Here is a 24,426-nt window from a genome sequence, read left to right on the forward strand (position 1 = left end):
ATATAATTTTAGAATTTTTCTTCGACAGTTATTGAAGCCATATTATTTTTAAATAGTTTTTTATTTTCTTAAAAATAAAAATTTTCAAAAAATTCAACACATACAAAAAAAAATTCAAAGCACAATCATTGGCTGTTTTTCAAAAAACTGATTTTCCCAAGAAAATTTAATATTTAAAAGAAAATCCAAAAATTGTTTCTTTCCTATATTTTTTAAATTTTATAAATTTTTTAAATTACAGCTATTCATTGAAACTGATAGGTAGAGTAATGCACATTTGCAATGTGTAAAGTTACGAGGTGCTGAATGTTATTTCAGACCTTAAAAACCATTAAAAAAAATCACAAACAGTTTTCAAACTTAAATAACCCTACGAAACGTAATGATAAATTGGTTAAAACCATATTACACACTTGCGGGAAATTCACAGATATTTTAACTATGGTGAGAAAATCGATATTTTTGAAATTCTTTAACACAAAATACTCGAGCAAACTAAAATGTTATCGGAACTTGTAATTTCCTAATTTTAAACTGGAATTCCACATACAATTTTAGCAAAATCCAATGTATTCAATGGTGAGAACCCAAATCGTTCATTGTTTGTTCAAACAAATCAACCAATCTAATTTGCAAGTTGTACAAGACCTCAACAAACAAAAATTCAATTAACTCTTGTTACTGCACGCTCAAAGGCATGTATGTCAGTGTGATTACAATGATTTTGACTGAGGATAAATTCACCCAAAAGCTGCCAAACAATTCCATATCACTTTAGGGTAGTTGCTCTATAAAACGATGCTTTGATACATAAAAAAAAAACCATCAAAGAGCATCACTATAAAGGGTAGATATCCTTCCAAAGGGAGAGAGATCTATTACAAAACAATACTTCTCTGTCCAGTTTTTATACGCCCGCCCTTTTTGAAACCCTCTGGCGAAATTGAAAAGAAAACTAAGATAAAATCCAATTGAATGTGGATGGTCAACCCCAATAAACTCCCATACCCCACCCAGTCACACTTATGTAACGCCAGGACAGAAAAAAAAGTCGATTACGTAAGTAACAGACCAACCAATCGAGGACTTAATTTAAACTCTTTGCAAACGTTCTATTGTAAAATAATTCTATTTTTCCCTCTTTCCATTTCGACTTACCGGATCCTCACTCTCGTCCAGCTTACTGTAACTGGCACAATCCTCACAGACTCGTTGTTGGCACTCGTAGCATGTTTTGCTGTAGTCTTCCGGCTTAAAGGACTTCAAACAGACGCGGCACGCACCAGCACGACTTGGCGGCTTGCCCGGCTCCGCTTTGTTGATGTTATTATTGTTGTTATTGTTATTGAGTTGATTTGTCGATTGTTGTTGTTGCTGTTGCGAAGGACTCCCACTAGTTGATTCTTGAAATGAGCTCAAGGCATCTGTGTCCATTGGCACTAGTGATGGACGAGGTGACATTTTATTTACTGAAAATAAATTACAAAAAAAATAAAGGACTCAGTGAGAAAAAAATATAAGGACATCGTCAATTTCACAAGAAAAATTAAACAAACAGTCGTCCCTTCGACATGAAGCATTAATTTTAATTTTTTTTTTCTCTGGAAAAATCAACAAAAATGTATATAAAAAAAAACTTTGTGTGTGTTTCCTGGGAAAAAATGAAAATATTATTCCCAACCTTTTGCTGCATGGTAAATCAATTTTTTCACGAACGAAAAACGTAAAACTAGTTCAACGAGCATATTGCAACAGTTGAACAATTTATTGACGCTAAATGGACTTGGCACGAGAAGCTTAGTCGGTGTAAGGACGAACAAAAAATAAAAAAAAAATAAAAGGAAAATTGATGAAATACTCATACGCCCCAGTGCACGGTTTTTATGACTGCACCTGCATGTGGGATAATATCCTTGAATTGTGAAACTACTGGAAGCAGCGCCCCATAGCTATTCGAGCATATGTCTTCACCACGAAGACCAATTTATTCTTCAAAAGACACCAGCTATATACGATGTGGCAAGCAAAGGTATACGTATGTGAGTGTTCATGTGGCAACTATAACTTGGCCCTTCGTTTCCACAGAGCTCAGTCCCCATCTTCCAGTTTCACCAAGGACCGTTGCCTGCCACTCCATTGGTTCTTCTTCATATTTTATTAATAACCTCTTTTACATTTCTTCGTGTTGCTGCTGCTGTTGGTGATTTTGCAACTGCAACTGAATATGAAGACCTAGAAAGCGAGAGATGTTGTAGGTGGTTTGCCACAGAGTATAAAGACTTGAAGTATAAATTTATAGTTCCCATAGCCACCGTAATCATCTTGTTTTTTTTTTTTTTTTTTTGTTCGTTCTTCTATTCTCTCAAGATAGACATTATCGATTTTAACATTCTCGCATGGATGTGAAACATGTTGTTGTTGGAGTTGGAGAAAGAGAGATAGTTTTTTTTATGGCTCCATCGTAAAGGAAAGCGAATTTATAAAGTTCTTCTGCATTAAGCATGCGGAAATGCATTATTATCACTATGGTGTACGAGTTGGTTTCTCTTAACACATAAAACGAACAAGAGAGAGTGAAGGAAGGAAGAGGAAATGGATATGGGACTTTGGTTGCTTTGTAAAGAAAACTTATCTTTAGAAAGGATGTAAAATTTGAGTATTGTAAGTCTTTTGTGTGGGAAGATATTAGATACCTATAGAGCTCTTAGAATAAGACTTAAAGCTTACCTATATGCTTAAATTTTTTTTTCCAAGGGAAGTTAAAATATTTACATCATGTGTTGTTGCATAAGGTAAGCATTTCGTGCTGTTGGGTTTTTTGAATAGTTTAAGTCTTCTCATATTTTTTTGTATTAAAAATATGTAAGGAAATGTAATGGAAAAGAATATTGAGGAATATATATCCCTAAAATTTGATATGCTTTTTATTTGTAATTTTTAGTTTGAAGTTTCCCAATTTTTCAATAATATGTTGAAATATTTAGAGCTATAAATTTCTAACGGTAATATTTCAAAAACGGGAGCTGACTTCAGATTCGAGTTCAGCACATACACATATTTGTATCTAAATTGTTATAATTAAGATTCTTTATTTTTTTAATTTTTCTGTCACCTGCCGGATAAACAATACATTTTTTAAACAAATTATTTTTATATATGTAGTTTAAAAATATATGAATTTCATTAAAACAAAAATAATTTATTAGTTAACGGTTGATGAAGTTTTCCAAAAGTCGTTCGTCTCGTTTAGCGAGGAGGGGCAATTAAAAAAAAAATTGACTTAATTTGGAAAAAAATAAAAAATCAGCGGTTACACCTACAATAACGAGTGCCTATTTTGTTAAGCCAAAAAAATGGTTTTTTTATTAAAATTTTAAATGAAACTAATTCTCAAAATCAAAATTTTGAAAAAAAAAAAATTGAAAACAAACATTTCGAACAATTTTTTTTTTTATTTTATTTGTTTTTAAAATTCTATACTCTTATTTGTTTTTAAACAAAAACAGAAAACTATATACAAAAATATGTACCCACATATCTTTTCGTTTTCGAAAAATTAACAAAAAACTACTTTTTTCCAAGAAACCTCTTTTTTACTTGCGATATAGGTATCTACTATTTATATCAAGTTATGCATTCGTACAAAAAAAAAAAAGTTGAGATAACATTTTTCCATTATATTACGATATCTCAAGTAGCACAAAAGTCTAAAATACACCAAAATATTTGGTGTATTTTTTGCACTTTCGTGATATGCATTTTGAATATAAAAAATACACCATTTTCTCGTATATAATAAACTCCGGTGTTTAAAAAAATATACCGATTTTGGTGTATAAAAGGCGCTAGTGGTATATTAAATGATCTCGTTTTTGGTGAAAATTATCCCTTTGAAATTGAAAAAATACACAATAAATCTATGGATAAAATACACAATTTAAATTATTCTGATTTAAAATTTGAACCAAAGTTTATTTTTTACCTCAAACAGTTTGATGAATTCTAATTCACACCATTTCTTATGAAATAAATGAAAATGAACTTTTATTCACTTTCATAATATTGCCATAAGAAACTAATAGCCCAGTCATTTTAGTCATTTTTAAGCCCAATCTGCGGAAAAATTCCTACTGGGCTGAATTTTGGTATACAGCTTAATGACGGCTTTGTTATGAAGATGTGAAAAATCGACATTGATATCGTGTCCGCGTTAAGAGTTATAGGGGTCAAAAGGTCACAAAAACTGGTTTTTCACGATTTTCAGCAAAACGGTAAGTCTTATCAAAAAATTTTCAATGCAAGAATTGTAGACCAGATTATTATATATAAAAAGTGTCATGACACTTTTTTTCCTAAGACCCACCGTTTCTTAGGTATAACGATTCAAAAAGTTGAAGTTTAGTTGTAATCGTCATAATCCTATTCCTGAAAAAAAAACTCCTAACTGAAAAGTTCCTGAAATTTCATTATTTTTTTAGCTTGAATTTCGTTCCTCAACTGTTAAGGATATGGGGAAACCAAAAAAAAATGGAAATTTTCGCCATTTTTCCGATTGGGGCCCTTCTCCCGAAACCATTTCCCTGGGAATTTTTGTTTAGAATATGTCTGAAAATATACAGGGTGTGCAATAGAGCTGGCCATCTTTCTTAAAAATATTCTGGTATAAGGAGAATATTTTTAAGAAAGATGGCTACCTAGGTTTCTATAGATTTATTTTATACCACAGGTGTTTAAAATTTTTCATAAAATACTTTTTTTACATTTTGCATCGAAAAACAGATTTCAAAATTTTTTTTACGAAAATGTGCAATAGCTATGAAATTTTTAAAGTGTTTATGTACTCATCCAATTATTGTAGAAAATTATAAAAAAAAGAAATAAATAAAATTCATTCATTCGTGGTTGTAGTGAACGAAAACATAAGATGATAAAATTTAAAATACACTGAACGAAAAAAAGTCCATATTTTATGAACTGGTTGCGATAGAACTTTTTTCTATCTGTTTTTAGAACAATCATAAGTGTAGCTATAAGCCGTTTTAGGGTTGTCCATTCTCTATTGCACACCCTGTATATTTTCAGACATATTCTAAACAAAAATTCCCAGGGAAATGGTTTCGGGAGAAGGGCCCCAATCGGAAAAATGGCGAAAATTTCCATTTTTTTTTGGTTTCCCCATATCCTTAACAGTTGAGGAACGAAATTCAAGCTAAAAAAATAATGAAATTTCAGGAACTTTTCAGTTAGGAGTTTTTTTTTCAGGAATAGGATTATGACGATTACAACTAAACTTCAACTTTTTGAATCGTTATACCTAAGAAACGGTGGGTCTTAGGAAAAAAAGTGTCATGACACTTTTTATATATAATAATCTGGTCTACAATTCTTGCATTGAAAATTTTTTGATAAGACTTACCGTTTTGCTGAAAATCGTGAAAAACCAGTTTTTGTGACCTTTTGACCCCTATAACTCTTAACGCGGACACGATATCAATGTCGATTTTTCACATCTTCATAACAAAGCCGTCATTAAGCTGTATACCAAAATTCAGCCCAGTAGGAATTTTTCCGCAGATAAAACCTAAAATTACTGGACTATAATGGTTAAATATGAATTTGTTTGCCTAATTTAAAAACGAAACACATTCTGTCTACTAATTTTAGATACTACCCCCTCTAAAAATCAAGCGCCTCAAAAATGTCACTGAATTAATGATTTTTTTGTTCGATTTTAAAAATCAGTTTTTTCAAAAATTATAATTTTGTTGTTGTTTTTACATTTTTTTAGAAGAGTTTTTTTATAATATAATATACCGAATGGAAAAAACAAGAATACGGGATAATTAGGTCAATAAATATACTATTATAGTAAAAAAATTAATTGCTGTCTTCTTTTTTTAAATGGCTGCCATTGAAAAATATGGCGTCTCCCATTTATGCATTCTGGTGAATTTTATGTCCACAGGGTGTGCTTCCTACACCAAAGAGAGTGTACAAAATATACCGTTTTGGTTGATTTCAGAATCGAATAATTTTATGCACCATTAATGGTATATTATAAAAACAACTGAATATCGGTGTATTTTTTGCACAGAATCTTAAAAAAATGTTGAAATTTTTCACAGAAAAGACAGTGGTATAATTTTTATACCACTAATTTTGAGAAATACACCATATTGTTTCAATTTCCTCAATTTTACACCAAAATTAATGAATTTACACCAATTTATACACCAGTGTGCTACTTGAGATAGAGAATGCCAAAAAAGTGGGTCCCGGAAGTCCGTCTGTCTGTCTGTCTGTATAAGGAGCTACAGCCTAAACAGATGTACCTATAGACTTCAAACTTGGTGTGTGACATTTTTTGGAGACTTTCCAGAGGGGTTTTTGGAATTAATTTTTTTGGACCAAAAATAACGGTACTTGTCATACAACGATTTAAGTAAAGTTGAAATAGCTCAAAAACCGATCCAACGATTCAAATGTTAGTTTTAAAACAATGTCTATCTTTTAATGAATTTTTTTTTTTGAAAATCATTATTAACGGTACCTGCAATAGAACCGTTTTTTTTTTTAAAATCATATATTCTCCGAAACGGCTTATTCATTTTCAACGAAACTTTTTTTGAAGAAGCATTTATATAATTTTAATATAAGCCAAAAATAAAATTTCGAAAAGAATAATTTTTTAAAAATTTTTTTTGAAAAATCAAATTTTCGAAAACGGGACATTGTATTTTTTTGAAATTTTGGTTTTAGATGTTGATTAGTGATTTCTACAAAATGGTATACTTTTTTTCCAAGAAATTATTTACATATAAAAAATATTTTTTTTTTAAAAAGGCTCTAACGATTTTTAACTTTTTTTTTCTAATCTTAATAAAATATATCAATCAAAACTGCATACTTGTTTTGGAGGGCAATTTGATTTTAGATTTTGTTTTATTTTTTTAAAAAACGAATTTAATTTTTTTTTTTGTCTTTATATGTATAGTACCTACATTTCCCAAATTTAAAATTTAAGCAACTTGAACTCTAAGAGCAAGTTCGTACGACCCAGTCGTGCATTCTATTTTTTTCTATTTCTAGCTAATTTACGTAGACAAATTATCTTATGTCCAATATTTAGCAGAACAAATTATGGTTTAAATAGTCCCTTAAATCAACTGATTTCAGATTAAATAAATAAATAAATATTTCATACCAAAAAAAATTTAAAATCATAAAATTCGTTTTTCAAAGGAAATAACAAGATCTCAAATGAATTTGAGCTCTAAAACAAATACATATGCAATTGCATTTCTTTTACTATGATGCATTTTTAGAAAAAAAAAATCAAAATCGTTAGAGCCGTTTAAAAAAAAAAAACTGATTATTTTAAAATAATTTTTTGTCCAATTTTCAAAAATTTGATTTTTCAAAATTTTTCATTTTTTTTTAATAAAAAAATTAAGACTTTCAAAATTTTATTTTTAATTCAAATTTAAATTGTATAAATGTTTTTTTGTAAAAAAAATGTTTTGTTTAAATTGAATAATTCGTTTAGGAGGAATTCAGATTTAATATGCCGTTAATTTAATGATTTTCGAAAAAATTTGTTCGTGCTTTGAATTTTTTCAACAAAATCATTGGAGCTGTTTATGAGAAAATTAAACTTTTCAGAAATTGATTCATGACAGGAACCTTTATTTTTGGTCCAAGAAATAAATATAAAAACCCCTTTTTTTTTAAATGCATCATAGTAAAATAAATGGAATTGCATATGTATTTGTTTAAGAGCTCAAATTCATTTGAGGTCTTGTTATTTCCTTTGAAAAACGAATTTTATGTTTTTAATTTTTTTTTTGTATGAAATAAAAAAAAATAAAATACACGACTGGGTCGTACGAACTTGCTCTCCCAAAAACGCTAAACACCAAGTTTGAAGTTTATCGGTCCATACCGTTTAGGCTGTATTGTATGGTTTTGTATTATTACTCGAATTTTTATTGGATTTTTGGTTTCAATTCGACACCAACCGTAATTGTTGGACATTATGATGAAAACCTTTTTGTTTTTTTTTTTTTTTGTATTTGAATCTAATAAAGAATTTATTTTTCCGTAAATTATAATAAATCAATCAAGCAAACTCAACACGAATATTTAAATTTGATTGCAAATGACATTTTTGATGAGTAATAAAATCAAATATTTACACGAATGACATATATACATATGTATTTATGATAAAATATGTTTTTGAATGCTATTCTATAAGTAGGTATATTTTTTTTATGTGTACCTATGTAAATCTTAAAAAAAAAAAAACAAACATTTTCCTAGAAAAAGGGATATAATTTTCTGTCACAGTATGACTTTTCCTGTTCCTTTATAGATTCGAAATCAGGTTTTGCTGTTTTTGACATTTTTATATACATTATGACTAGTAGACATTTTCTACGAATTTAATATTATTTATTGTTAGTTTTTTTCTACACAATTTCCTTTATAACAAATCTGTCCTATAGGGTATTTTCATGTTTTTTTTTTTTTTTGTTTTTCATTTGCCTCCTCAATATTTAGGACATTGTTAAAGCATTTACCTACCATTATTGTTTTTTCCAAATAAAAGAAAAATTAAACGCCAATTTAATCAAAGTTCCAACTGAACAAACTTGCATGTTCGCAAAAAAAAAATTGCAAATCTCTCTGACAATTAATTTCAGTGAATGATTGCAAATAAAAATTCAAACAAATGTTGGAGAACCGTTTATCATGAAAAAAAAAAACAAAAAAAGTTTACTCATGCAAAATATTTGGTTTTCAACTCTAAAAAAATGTCCACCATCACTATTATTTTTAGCTTTGAATTTTTTCATGTATTTTAATTTGGTAATAGCTTTCTAGTTTTGTGATGTTGCCTACCTAACGAAAAATTTCAAGTAGATAAAAAATAATATTTTTGTTTTCATTTCCTACCTTTGTCTTGTGCAGTTAGCAGGGATGACGATAAAGTTTGTTTTAATTTCCCAAAAGTTCCTCCTGTGTCAGGAGCATTTTGTGTTTGTGCTTCGTCCTGTGCAACCATCTGAAAGTAAGATAATTTAATGAAAATTGCGGGTTAGATATAACGACACTCTGTACCTGTTACAGAAGAATGAAATAGAACGATTAAAAATGGAGATGCAGATGAAAGTGGGAAAAAAAAGAAAAAATTAAAATTCTAGCAAAAAAAAAAAATTCACCGTGTTGTGTCTAATCTGACGTTAATTGCATTGCAGAAAAGTTTTTTTGAGAAAAGAATTTAGAGATTCAAATCTTTTTTTTTTAAACTAAAATGTTTAAACTATTAACCTATTATACAGAATAGAATATTTAATGTAAGAACGTTATCTTTTCAGGTACCTACTTATTTTAAGAAAAAATGACCAAACCATGAAGAGTTTAAAACTCGAAAAAAAAAATTCCTTCCAAGAACTAGTGATGAGTTTAAATTTGAAGTCCATTTGCAGAGTTTACAACTTTGTATCATAGTGACCTACACTCCGCTTCAACTGAATAAGCACACAAATTTTCAAAGGTATTTTGTGTATTTTTTCCTAGGATTGAGCTTAAATGTGTCATGTTTACCGTTAGCTTGTGATGTTGAGAAAACAAATCGGAAAGAATAATTCACAAAGTACCGCTATTTTTTTTCGTGTTCTGTTACAAAGCGTCCCATATGGAAAAATGCAGTTTTTTTTTGCGTCAACTGAATAGACACACGGTCTTTCAAGGTCAATATCTTCGTTGTTTATGAGAGTTTTGAGGTGATTGACATACCAAATGAAAGGTTGAAATGTTCTTAGTGAGATTTTGTCATTTAATTAAAATTAAAAAAAAAAAGTAGTAGATTAAAAGCTTTGAATACTGTCGACAGAGCTAAAATTAATTTGTTAAAAGAACAAGTACTGACCGGGTCTGCTATAGCTACCAAAATTGATCGGAGTTTTAGTGTGTTGCCTATTCGTACCTCAAAAATGAAAGTTCGTACAGACAAAATATGAATTGAGGTAAAAAACGGCAAAAATAGCAGTTAATCGACGAGAAATTTTGAGATCTGCCTCCAATTCATTTGACTCTGGGGCAAAAATCAAACAAAAAGCTGGTGTTATTGTAAGTGTTTCAACACTCCGCGGAGTAATAAACAGCACAGATCATTTTAACCCATTAAAAGTCCAAAAGAAATCACCTTTAAACAAGCAACAAAAAGGTATTCATTTAGAATTTTCTAGACTCCATATGAGCTGAAAAAATGAGTGACGCAAAGTGGTTTTTCTCATTTGAAAAAGTTCAATTTTGATGACCCTGGTTACTTTTTCCAATAAGAAAAACCACTTTGCGTCACTCATTTTTCCAGCTCATATGGAGTCTAGAAAATTCTAAATTAAGAAGAATGTTTTATCTGTAAAGAATGATTTATCTTTTCGTCTGAGATACGGAAGCAGTGTTTTTGGTGATAACTACCCCGTATTATTATCCACGGCAAGTTTATTCTAAAAACCGCTAAATTTGAGTAGGATTGCCAAGTGCTTCTTTGTTTTTAGAAATTTCAACCGTCAGCTAAAGTTAAGTGTATATTTGAACCTTTAAGGGAACAAAAAATCATACTTTTTGTTTTAAACATTTTTGGTCTTTTTTTTAACTCATTTGAATAGGTTTACCAAATTTGCAGGTTTACATTTCATAAATTATTTTATTAATTTTTGTCACAGCTTACGGTTTTGTTTTACATTTCTTTATTTGACCAAACTACAAAGATATGACTAATTCAGTCATATGGTAATATTTCCATTAAAATAGGGTTGTCACCTTGTCAGAGGTTCCATTTTCAAAGTGACAACCCTATTTTTTCAATTTCAGTAGGTATTAAATTGACTTTCTATAACTTACCGTCTACCTTTCGGCTACGCCGAAATCTAAGCACCTTTCCGCTTTTCCAATTTTTTTTGGAATAATTTCATTTTTGTTATTCTTGGTTCATGGTTATCCAGCACAAGTGGGTGACTTTGGCACAAATTTTCAAATTTCACATGTTGTCTTTTTGAAGACCCTGTTAGTTTAGTCCAATTAGATTTGGTTCTGAGAAATAATTCGCAACTGCAATTGGGACTCAAAGTATAAAAGAACATTAGTTCAGAAACTAAACCCCCCATTTTCCACAAAAATATCGGTACGACTTTGGCCGCCATTTTGTTTTTAACCGTTTTGCGGCTTTCGCCTGTAATTCGACTAGTTTTGATATTTGAGGGTGATTTTCATAAAATGAGATTAAAAGTTAAAACGTGTAGGTTGAGTTTAGACAAGAAAAAAATCGTATGTAATTTTATGTAATTATGTAGGTTAGTACTTATTTTATTTTTAAATTTCATTGCTCTTATTTTTTTTAACAAAAACAGAAAACCGGATAGCGATTTAAAATTTGTGATTTTTATTTTCCGAAATTTGTCAGAAGAACTGTCATTTAAAAAAATTTCAACATATGTACCTATTTTTAAAAATCCCAAAATGATTTTTTTCAAAGTTTTTTTGAATTTTAATATTAAAATTGATATAAATAGTTTTTCAAAAAAAAAATATTTGCTAATGAAAATGGTTAGTTTTAGAGAAAAATAAACTTTTCCATTTTTGTCATAATGACAAGTGCCGTTAATTTTGGTAAATCTAACGTTTAACTGAACGGAATAAAGGAAAGCTGATTTTTTCAGATCTGAAAGAAGGGTGTTAGAAAATCTTAAGTCCTGGTTTTCGGGATGCCATTGCCATTCATCATTCTGTCAAATCTGACATTTCCGAAAACGCAATTTGGTCTTTATGTCGGAAACAATAAAATTTAGTCGAAAAAGTTGTTGTAGAAAATTTATCTTTCGATTTTCTTTCATATATAATTTGTTTTTTTTTTTTTTTTTTTTTGAACATTACTTTTGAGGTTATGTCCTTTATTTTACTTGTTTAGTTTTTGATCAGTCCCTGAAAAAGTTACATAATTTTATGTCATCAAGTTTTAGAGCAACAAATTTTTTACTTTGCAACTTAATCAACAATCCAGTTTAATGTTTGTTGCCTAGGTAGACACGTCACCCTTTGGGCAACAGAAATTAAACGAAAAGCGGCTTACATTATTAAAAATGTTCATCTTTGAAACATTGCATTAAAAGTGACCTTTAAAAACTTTAAGATTAAAAAAATTCCTAATCAGATGATAGTCTGGGAGAAATTTGAGCGAATTGTGTGATAAATAGTAATTTGAAAATTGAGAAAATTTGAATTTGATTTGTGATTGTTGGTGGAAATGAAAGTACAAAATTATGTAGGTACCTACTACCTAGCAATATGACATTCTGTGGTAACATTAAAATGCGTGCTCATATTTATTTAACTTAATTTCCTTTCATGTCAATCTTATAATTGTTTTTAATAAATTAAATTTCATTGAATTATACTGTCGTTAAGAATTTAATTTAAATGTTTGCAACTGATGCACTTTAGCCTTTAAGGTCCCTACATATAGGTGTTTCTTTGCTTCAGTTGTTCTTTGTTCTTAACTTCTACATCACGCACATCAAAGAGTTAAAGGATATCGTTCAAATAAAGCTGTCCTAAGGTATAGGAATAGAAAAAGGTTGTGTTGTAGTTTTTTTTTATAACTTCCTTATGTAATTGAAACAAGGACTCATATAATGTGATTCTAGAAATTTTTATGTTTATCCTGTTGTGAAATAGCAGGTGCTATAGATCAAACTTTCAGACAAGTAAAGGAGACCAAACTTAATCAATATGTAAATGAATACACTATACGTATACACTATACACCTATATGGTTGTAAAAGTTCTCTTTTAGTTTAGTCAATTTTATATAAGAAACAAAAATACATATAGGTAAGGTTAGGTTAGATGTTTATTTTTGTGACCAAAATTCACACACTTACTATATGTATGTATGTATGTATGTATTTACCTTCCTCTGTGGGAGTTATGTTTGGAGTTTGTTTGGCAAATAAGGCAAAAAGGAGGAATTCGTTAAAATGAACCTTCAAAAACAAAAACAAAATATTCCAAGGAATTCAAGCCCTTTTTTACTTATTCAAAACCTATGTATATGTTAGAGAACTGACATTAATGGTATATAAAACGTTTATAGATTTTACCTCACAAAGGTCAAGTAGTTACAAAGATAATTTTTTGTGTTGAAAATCAAATGCCAATTGGAAGGAAATCTAAAATATATACCCCGAAAACAAGCACTGACTAAACCACGAACTTTCTATATAAAAAAAAAACAATATCAATGCGATTGAAGAATTAAACAATTTAATTTAACAAAAACGGTCATATCGAGCCATAACCGCCAATATACCGTAAGCGCAAAAAATTGAACTGAGTTCCTGATTTTTGTGGTCAAAACTAGTGATGGGAACTATCGAATAAAAACTATCAAACTATCGATAGTTGCAAAATATTCATTCATTCGATAGTTTGAAATCATTAATTCATTCATTTAGTTACTGTTTTTATTCGAATAGTTTTTTTCATTCGATTGTTTAGTTACTACTTTCATTCGAATAGTTTTTTCATTCGATAGTTTGGTTACTATTTTCATTCGAATAGTTTTGTCATTAAAATAGTTTTTTTTTTTTTTTATTTGATTTTTTAGGGTTGGGGTCGAAATTCTGTATGGGCCAAAATTCGGATTCCAAAATTCTGTATTCCAAAATTCTGTATTTTAAAATTCTGTAAATTCAAAATTCTGTACTCCAAAATTCTGTAAATTCAAAATTCTGTATTCTAAAATTCTGTAAACACAAAATTCTGGATTTCAAAATTCTGTATTCCAAAATTCTGTACTCCAAAATTCTGTAAATGATAAAAGAAAAATTGTTTTGATAATGAAAAAAGTGCGCACTTTTTTCATTATCAAAACAATTTTTCTTTTATCATTTACAGAATTTTGGAGTACAGATTTTTTCATATTTTATATGCAGAACCTTGAATCAGTTTGCGTTCGACAGCTTAAGCAAAGTATTATGAGTTAATCGTGATATAAAATGAATTCAGAAAAATGGAAAATATTAAATTATTAAAACCTAATAAAGGAAAGGATAAATTGTGTGTCGATGGTTTTATGTTTAATAACGAAGAAAGAACAATTTACAAAAAAAAAGTGCATGACAACTCCATTCGAATTTTGTCGAAAAAAATTGAATTTTTTGAGAAAAATGAAATTCAAGACAGCAGAACATGAAAATCTCGGAAAACTTATCGGAAAATGAAGCGCTTAATTTAAATAAGAACATTCAATTATTTATGTAAAATTTTTTCGAAAAAGTGGAATTTTTTGAAAAAAAAAAAAAAACGAATTCAAGTTGGTAGAACATGAATTTGTAAGGAAAATGAAAATATTTTTTTTAATGTAAAATTTTTTCGAAAATTGGGTACTTAACTCAAAGCACTTAATTATTCAAGATAATTTCAAAAAAAAAAAATTTTCGACGATCACAGAAAAAAAGCACTTGATATAATTTTGGGGTACCTACTTGCTCTGCTTACTTGAGGGACATGTTTTCATGTAGAGATTTAGAATTACAGAATTTTTAAAAGCAGAATAATGGATTTGCAGAATTTTGAAAAACAGAATTTTGGATTAACAGAATTTTGAAATACAGAATAATAGAAAAGCAGAATAATGGAATACAGAATTATGTTCATACAGAATTTTTTCTTCAGGTACAGAATTTTGCTCATACAGAATTTTTGAATACAGAATAACGACCCGTTCCCGATTTTTTATTTTGAACATTATTTTTATTCGATAAATTTTTCATTCGAATAGCTTTTCTATACGATAGTTTTCTCATTCGAATAGATTTTTTTTTGTACGATAGTTTTTTCATTCAAATAATTTTCTTAAACGATAGTTTTTTCATTCAAATAGTTTTCTTAGACGATAGTTTTTATTCGATAGTTTATTCGATAGTTTGTTCGATAGTTTTTATTCGAATTAATAAATGAATGAATGAATGAACTATCGATAGTTCAAATCATTCAGTTACTAACTATAGATAGTTCAAATCATTGGATAGTTCCCATCACTAGTTAAAACCCATAGAAGATTCCGATAAAATGAAAGCCCGAAAATTCGTCCATGACAGTTTTAAGGATGTATGGTTGTGAGAATCGGTTAGCTTGTCCCTTCCCTCCGCTACTCTACAATTCAGCTTTAAAGTTCATGCAGTAATTTTGATCAAAAAATGACAACGCAAACATCCTTTTTCATTACATTTTACAATCCTTCCTTACTTTATAAGAAACCTAAACATAATTTAAAATAAAAAACTCTAACGTCTAACCTGTAAGAAAGTTAATAGTTAACTTTTCTCAGGAAACAATAAATTCCTTTCTTTATGTCACTATTTTCATTTTTATTACTACCTTCTTGGCAGAAAAAATATAAGAAAGGCTTGTGTACTGTGAATAAGTTCATTAAATAAGTATTAAGCATTTAAGCATGTGAACATGAGATGAATAACTTTCATATAGTAGGTCAGGTATTATGGGAATAAATCCATAGAAATAAATAAAAAAAAAGTGTTAAAATATGTTTCCCCGGAAATAGTTCAATTTTCCTTAATATTAACTTTTGTATCAAGTTTATAAAGAATAACTTTTGTGCGATTAGACTATAGGTTAAAAGCTTTTTAATTTGTCTGAACATTTTCAGCTTTATTTTATCCAAACAAAAAATTAATTAATTTTTAATAAAAATCAACATTATAAGATTTTGATTTTTACTAAGATGATTTTTTCCCACTTTTCAAAACACTTTATTCCCACTGTTTTATTGGATGTCTCCGAGAGGATTATGATATAACATAGTAATAATTATGTTAGTATAGTAGTTTCATTTTTTTTGTGTGCCATCAACAACATCCTTGAAGTAATAATAGTGTAGTTTGCCAAGCTCTTGCAGAAAATCTCTTTTCACTTCTTTTATTTTTTAATAATATATAAGTCACAAGAAAGGTTCTTAAACGAAAGGAGTCTTCTCCTTTAAGAGAGGAAATTACAATTCATTTTGTCATCTTATAGTCCTGATAAAGGATGTCAACGGAAATAGTTGAGTACATAGACATAGTATGTCAATCACATATTTCATGGTAATAAGTTAGGAATATTGAAAATTGCTGGGTGGAAATCGATTTACTAAACATTATTTTTTAAATAAAAACACAAAAATTAAAAAATTGTTGACATATCGAGAGTGGTTGAAAGTAATGTGTACAAGTGCTACGGGATTTGAAGTCCTGACAAATATATATACACGCTACTAATTGTAAATTTTCTTTTTCAAAGTCGGACGAGAAGTGTTAAGTTTGATAAAACAGAAGAAAATTGAAAGTGGTTGTTTGAAACGCATAATTTTTGGAAGAGTTTTTCAAAGGAATTTATCGAACTCGTTTTTTTTTTTTTCAAAAATATTATCAGTACTGTCAAATTTGAAGTCATATTCCCACCTTAATTTTTTTTATTTATTGCTTTTTGCATGAAAATATTTGTCTCTATATCAAAGTTGAAGGAATTATAAATAACTATCATATGAAAACCTGAAGGTAAAAAATTACTTCACTGTCAGACTAGACGACAAATAATTTGATTGAAAAAATCTCAAAAAATAGGAAAAGAAAGAAACACAATTTGGATTGTTTTTTTTTTTCAACTTTTTTTAAGGAAGGATTCGATTTTGCCAGAAGGGACGATGAATTGATTTTAATTAAAAACTTTTTTCTCTACTTTTTTTCTCAGTTTTTTTTTGTCGATGAAAAATCACATCCTTGTTAGAAACAACGAATATTTTTCATTTATTTTTATTTTCCTTCAAATTTGAAAATCTGTTTGTTTGTTCTGATTCTTCCAATCAATAAAAATTCAATTTTTAATCATATTAAAATAGCAGCCTTAAATATAATATCAACAATGTAATTTTTGGAGCTATTACTGATATCTGCCATCTCCACATTGCCTTCAAAGAGGTTAAAGGACATGTTTTTATTATGAGAATTTCTGTTATTCATCATTCTTGTGTGTGTTAAAAAAAAATTCAACTAAAATATTTTCACCCTTTTACTACAAAAAAAAAAAAAAAAAAAACACTAAAGGACTCTCCCCCACCTAATCTATTGAAAAGGAATTCAAAAGCTAATGGATTTTCCTGGACAAAAACCAATATTCATTAAAATTTGGGATAGGAAAAAAAAAATATTTGAATGTGAAATGCTTTTGAAAAGAGGTATGTGCTTTTTGGCTTTTAAAAAAGATTTACTTAAAAAAAAAAGGTTTCGTTGGATAGAGTGGTGCTAAAAATTGATTTTAAATAAAAAAATATCTCTTGATTTTAGAACATTTGATGCAGCCCATTATGTCATTCATGCATTTGAAAAACAAAGCAAGAATTTAAGTTTGGGTTTTGTTTTTAGAAATTCTTACAAAAATAGTAATTGGACAAAAGTCCATGAAAATCATTTATATGCATACAAATATACACACCATTGATTGTCATGCTTTTTGCACTTTGGCACGGGCTTATGGTATAATCAATTCTATTTTTAATTGACGAATGCATGTTGAGAACTATTCATTCGATTGAACTGAAATATTGTAAATTGTTAGTTTGAAAATTATTGTCATGCACTACTTGAAGGCAGAGAACATAGATCGACCCAACCGTTGGCGTTGGCGTTGTAGCTCGTTCTCGTGAATTTGATTTATAATTTATATCATGTTTATAAATCGGTTTGGTTAAAAAAAAACTCCCACATGCTTAAAACCTAATAAAATAGCTACCATTATTAAAAAAAATAGACACAAAAATCAAGAATCTTAAACGCGTATGTGCAGATGGATAATAAATTTAGAGAAGCCCGTGCATGAGAATAATAACAATATTATGAAAGATAACCTTTTTTCAAAGCGTCTCCTAGCTTTAATTTTGGTCAGTTCTACACATTTGTTCATTGGTTTTAAGAATATGATGGAAACGAAAGAGCTGACCTACAAACTTGATTTAAAATCGAAAACGCATCTATCGTTGCTAACCGAGGCGAGTTTTGAGCTGCCGTGGCTCCATGGCAAGCGAATTTTTTCTCTTAATTAAGTGTTACATCAAAAGAAAGGTCTCTTTAAGCTGTATTGATAACTGCAAACCTTGGAGGCCTGGTTCCTGAGATATTTCAAACCAATTATATATTTTTTTTTTTAATTTCTTTTTCTTACACTCCGAAGCCGATATTTTATGACCAAAGTCTCAAAACAAGTTTTGGTTTACAGATATGAGTTCACAGTGATCAGGCTTATACATTCCGGTGAAAAAGTTACAAACTTAATTTTTTTTTTCAGATTTTTCAGAAAAAATCAAGGTTCCCTTGAGAAAAAAAATTTCATTTTTAAAAATTTTCTCCAAATCCATCGAATGAGACATCAAAATTAAGGTCTATTCATTGCTGAAAGCTAAGAGGCCTAGTTCCGGATATATTTGCCACAAAACATATTTTTTTCTTCCATTTTCTTACACTCCGAAGCCGATATCTTTTGACCAAAAGTCTCGATAAAGTTTTGGTTTACAGATATGAGTTCACAGTGAACAGGCCTATGCTTTAAGGTGAAAAAGTTACAAATTTAATTTTTTGAGATAAAATCAAGGTTTACTCCTTGCCAAAAAAATTCCATTTTTAAAAATTTCCTCAAAATCGAATAATATGGAGAAAAATTTCAAAAACTATTTTTTTGTTTATTTTATCTTTTGCAGAAATACATAGATAGATTTTAATAAAATCTATGAAAAAAATCTATCTAACAATTAGTTGATGATAAACCATATGGTGAAGAAATATGTTGAAATAGGATGAAGAAATACAAAAACTTTCCAGCACTGACCTGAAAGTTTAAGTCAAGAGCACTATGGGAAACATTTTCTGCTTCTATAAATCATGGCGAATACGTACTCAATATTCATCCTTAATTGATATTAATACACAATTTATGAAATTCCGGTATTTCATAAGTAATGGTTACGTCGTATTCTATAATATATTTTGTTTTTTATTTTTTAGTTTTTGTGATATATGAAAGTAATTTTCACCTTCATATCCAAAAAAGTTTCTTAAGTCAATTTCAATTACCTGCCTACCTGCCGTTATAAAATTTTCATCCTTCATCCAACTTCCATCCAATATCTATATTAACTGGTGCAACATTGAATTTCAATTAACCATAATCAAAGTCGTTATCGTATCAAACTCATCTTCACATTTTCTCTCTTTCCTCCTTCTCCCACTCACTCCTACAGTTTTGCTATTATGATGGGCAAAGTATAATCAACTTTCCATTAACCTCATAAAAGAGAAAGACAAGACCTGTTTCGAAACTTTTTTTGCCAACATATTTGCTACCATATAGGAACATTTTCAGAAATGGAAGAATAAAAAAAAATTAAAAAAACAACAAATACTATGGAACAAAAAATTTCAATGAAAATTATCAAAAAAAGGACTTGCGAATATGTGTTCTGAATATAATATACCTTACTAAACCTACCAACATGAAGGCACACTTCAAAGAGAGCCTTCAGGTCACAAACATCCTTTCGATTTGGGAAAAAAAATAAACCCACACACACTCACTGAAGATGGTTTGTGGAGAAAAAAAAGGCTTTTCTCGATTTAATAACGACAAGGATCTGAAAGGTTTCAGGTTTCCGTTATGGGGAATTTTTATTGATCATTTTTTTCCTACATCTTCTCTTATTTTCTGAAAAATGGTTTTTCAGATGAATACCTGAGCTTGTGAATTCTGATGGATCGAATATTGTCCAAAATGGTCCTGGTTTTTTTTTTTTTTTTTTGTGAAACACATCTTGATAATGAAATGAAATGCCCAACTTTTGATGTCAAGACTCATTTTCTTCTTAGCTTGATACGACGTGATAGCAAAACCAAATACCAGGAATTTTAATTGAAATGCTTTTTGTAAGAAATATTTGGACAAAGAGGTTCATTAAAGTCTGTCATGACTTACGACCTAAAAGTTTTAGGTAGGTACTGGTACATAATGATGTTATAGAGAAGACATTGGGCCTTACTAATAATCAAATTTAAAGCTCAGTTAAATATTTAACTGAGCTTTAAATATTTCTCCATACCAATAACCAATTTAATAGTCAGGTTAAGGGTTAACGCCACGTTAATTTTATAGTTGGGAAACTGAACTATAAACGCACGGTTAAATTAAAACGCACGATTTGCACTGTCATTTGACAGCAAAAAAAAACATTTGTCAAGCAAACAAGTTGTTGAGAAAAATTAAAAGTATTGGCGTCAAATTATTAAATAAGTAAATGGAAACATTAATTTGTTTATAAATATTTCTCTTTTTTATTAATAAATATTCATTACTTTCAGAATAGGCTGAAAAAGAAAACTTAAAAAGAAATAGATCTGCACATATTCATCGTCGTACTTCACCATAAATGAACTTTTTTTTACGTACTTTTGGCCTTCTTGGGCTCCATTTTTTAACTTTTACAATCAAAATAAAAATATATGAAGGTATGTAGGTATTTTGTAGTTATGTTTTTGTTCATTATTACATTACATGCAAAAAAAGTCACTTCAATGATGTCATTTTGACAACAAATGTAATAGATCTGGTAATAGAAGCACAATTAGTTAAACGCGTGTTTATTTTGATTATTAGTATACACCCAATTTAACGCGACGGTAAAATTTAACCCGACGATACTTAAACGTGTGTTTAGCGATTCATTATTGGTAAGGCCCATTGTATGTGATAATAATACATACACATTACACACATTGATATTTTCTAAAAGGTGTAACAGATTTCTTCAGACTATATTTCAACTTTTGTCTTAAATTACTAATGAAATATTTTTGACAAATTTTATCACAATACTATCACTTTTAAAGAGTCTTTTTTAGAGAAAATTTAGAGCAACCAAGGAATGAGAAAATGAATGAGCAAATGTAATTTAAGGACTCAATTACAAGCTAAACTTCTTTGGCTATTTTGAGGAGGAAAACTGACAAAAAAAGCTTCTGATACATTAAATAATAAGATGCACAACAATTTTTCGAAAACAGTTCTGGGAGCGTTTTTTGAAATTTGGTTTCTAGATGTTTAATTATGCTTTCTCCAAACTGTAACATAAGGTGAACATCACATGGTAATACTTTGATTTGATACCCAGTTCATGCATGTAGGCCTTGGACCCAAGTGCCATTAAATTTCGCCGTATCTTTTGCGAAAATTTCAAACTTTTATATTTATGCATTTTATAAAGCTTTTGACCTTCAGAGCTGCTGTTTTATTAAAATTATAGCAAATTGTATCTTCGGTATTTCTTAAAATGTATATGCTAAAAACTGGAAAAATTCCGAAAATTTCGCGGCTTTTTCCTTGTGTACCACTAAGTTAGCACTGGTCCCTCGAAACTGGATTTGGATACTATTATTTCGAAAAAGTAATGATGCAAAAACATCGTCAATAAAGTTGGGCAGAAAATGGAAGTTCTTAAAAAAATCTGTTGACTTTTCATTGTAAAGACTTAAGTCAGTAAAATTCTTTATTTACATGGGTAATAAAGTTGAATTCATTGGAAAAAGTTGGAAATATCAATTTATAATATATTCATTAAATATTTATTTATATTGCAGAAGCATGTTTTTTTTTGTCTATCTCCATTTTGACCATATCCCCTAAGGATCAAAAATATTATTTGTGAATTAAAAATTTATATAAACAAAAGCATGATTTACAAAATTCTGTTTTTTTCAAGAAAATTCTGTTTTTCAAAATTTTGCTTTTTTTATATTCTGTTTTCAAAATTCTGATTTTTAAAATTCTGCTTTTCAAAATTCTGCCAGCATTTTTTTTGAACAAAAAATTATTCTAATTCTGTTTTTTTTTTTTTCATAGCATATGCGTTTACTTAACAAAAATACACCTCATTAATGTAATTTAAGTTTTATACTTTCCTTACTGCCTAGAAGACTGACTTTTTTATAACTCACATCTATATACCGTTGAAAACTAATTAGAAACGATGAAGAATACTCCTTTACTTATTCAATTTTTTGAATATTAATTTTTATTTGATTAGTTAAATTACACTGGTTAACAAAATTAAACTTTTTTTTTTGTTGCCGAAACAAAAATATACTTTTCTGAAGGTTTTCAGTGTGCTGAACTCGAATCTGAAGTCAAAAAAAATTAATCAGCCCCCTTTTTTGAAATATTACCGTTAGAAAATGCAGTACTTCGGACCTTATTCTTTTATGTAAGGAAAATTGTTTGAGCATATTTAGTAACGGTTTTCATAAGTACTAATTACCACCTTTTTAAATCTGTTTAAATCTTTCCGATATCTTTTTTACTGCCCGAGATATCCTAAGTTGTTTGGTATTTTTATAAATTTTATAACGTCATTATCTTTTTTATGATATATGAAGCCAAACCCACTTACTTCAGTTTGAGATATCTCGGGCAATATAAAAGATATTGAAAAGATTTAAACAGGTGTCGAAAGATGGAAAACAGTTCTTATAGAAACCGTTACTAAATATGCTCAAACAATTTTCTTTATACAAAAGAATAAGGTCCGAAGAATTCAAAAAAACTTATTTTTGCATTTTCTATGGGTAATATCTCAAAAACGGGAGCTGATTAGTTGTTTCTGACTTCGGATTCGAGTTCAGCACACCAGAAAAGTATATTTTTGTTTCGGCAACAAAACCCTTGTAAACCAGTGTTATTATCAATTATTATTTTCGAAGATATTTATCATTAAACCCCTTTTCTCATTTTTAAATTTATTGATTTATCAAAAAAAAAATAATATTACAAATATTGACATAGTACCAACCTACTCGTAAGTAAGTAATCTCAAATAAGCAGCAAATGCGAAATGATTATTTTACAAAATTCTGAAAAAAAAATTAAAAAAGGGTTTGGAAAATGTTATTTTTTTCAGAATTTTGTAAAACAGAATTTTGAAAAGCAGAATTTTTAAAAAGCAGAATTTTGAAAAGTAGAATTTTGACACTTGCAGAATTTTGACCCAAACCCGATGTTTTAATCAAGAAGTCTAAGATTTTGACATTAAAATATAAATATTTCTTAATGGAAATTTGTTGATTCGCGATTCAACTAAAAGATTTATGATCTTATCATATCTTAAAATACCTTCTGGTAAAAATTGACTGATTTAGATCTGTATATTTTTTGTTATTAAAGAACGTGGTATTCTTAAACCTGTGTCTGTTGCATGCAAATTGTTCTTCTACTTCTGAACAAATTTTATCATTAATTAAAAAAAAATATATATATAAAGTTTGAACCTCAGCTCTTTTGTTTAAATTAACAGGTCCGTCAAGATAGCACCCACACCCCCAAATTTCCAAAATCTGAGTATGCAATAATTTGTTGCTAATTTGTTGCTAATTAGTTGCTCTAATCCCGAATTTGTTGCTCCACCCCTTCCCCCTCAAAATTGATGTGGAAGGTGTGGGTGCTATCTTGACGTCAAGATAGCACCCACACCCATTAAAAACTCAACATTCAAAAAAACTGAGTATGCAATAATTTGTTGCTAATTTGTTGCTAATTAGTTGCTCTAATCCCGAATTTGTTGCTCCAAGATTTGACCTTGAAATGCACTTTAACAGTTTTCTCAAAAAAGCTAAATTCCCTAAAAATGAACGCACAGCAACAAAAATGGTGTCAAATTAAAGGGCTTCTCAACACCTTTTCAAAAAGGTCTCATTCGACTTTTAAATCCATCTCCTTCATGTCCAAAATGCATTGTGGAACTTGTGGAACATATCAAAACGTCAAGATAGCACCCACACCAAGAAAAACTTACAAATTTAAAAAAATGAGTATGCAATAATTTGTTGCTAATTTGTTGCTAATTAGTTGCTCTAATATCGAATTTGTTGCTCCACCCCTTCCCCCTTAAAATTGATAGAAAGGGTGTGGGTGCTATCTTGACGTCAAGATAGCACCCACACCCCCCTATTTCCAAAATCTGAGTATGCAGGATTTTAGTAATAATTTGTTGCTAATTAGTTGCTCTAATCTAGAATTTGTTGCTCCATGATTTGACCATAAAATCGGCTGCAACAGATGCATTTTTTTGGAGACTTTTTATCTATAATTTTTTTCAAAAAACTAAAAATGCCAAATTAAAAACATGATTTCATGCTCTGCAAAAAGTAACATACAAATTTTCCATCACTTTCCATTCCAGTCTTATAGTCCAAAAACTAGTCAACTCTCGCCCCTAAAAACTATAAAAAACGGTGTGGGTGCTATCTTGACGTCAAGATAGCACCCACA

At 29.1% G+C, this 24,426-nt stretch overlaps 1 protein-coding gene across 4 annotated transcripts in view; it reads right to left on the reverse strand.

The window, feature by feature from the left end:
- The window catches only part of LOC129911692 (regulating synaptic membrane exocytosis protein 1), a 247,748-nt gene that overhangs the window by 68,277 nt on the left and 155,045 nt on the right, over nucleotides 1–24,426 (reverse strand). For all 4 annotated transcript variants that reach the window (XM_055989559.1, XM_055989558.1, XM_055989557.1 and 1 more), the window contains 2 exons: nucleotides 8,959–9,067; nucleotides 1,159–1,469 (listed from right to left, as the gene is read on the reverse strand). In XM_055989559.1, coding sequence (XP_055845534.1) covers nucleotides 1,159–1,469; nucleotides 8,959–9,067 — 420 coding nt within the window. The remainder of the gene's footprint in view (nucleotides 1–1,158; nucleotides 1,470–8,958; nucleotides 9,068–24,426) is intronic.

Source organism: Episyrphus balteatus, chromosome 2 (assembly GCF_945859705.1).
Source record: "Episyrphus balteatus chromosome 2, idEpiBalt1.1, whole genome shotgun sequence".
NCBI classification, from domain to species: Eukaryota; Metazoa; Arthropoda; class Insecta; order Diptera; family Syrphidae; genus Episyrphus; species Episyrphus balteatus.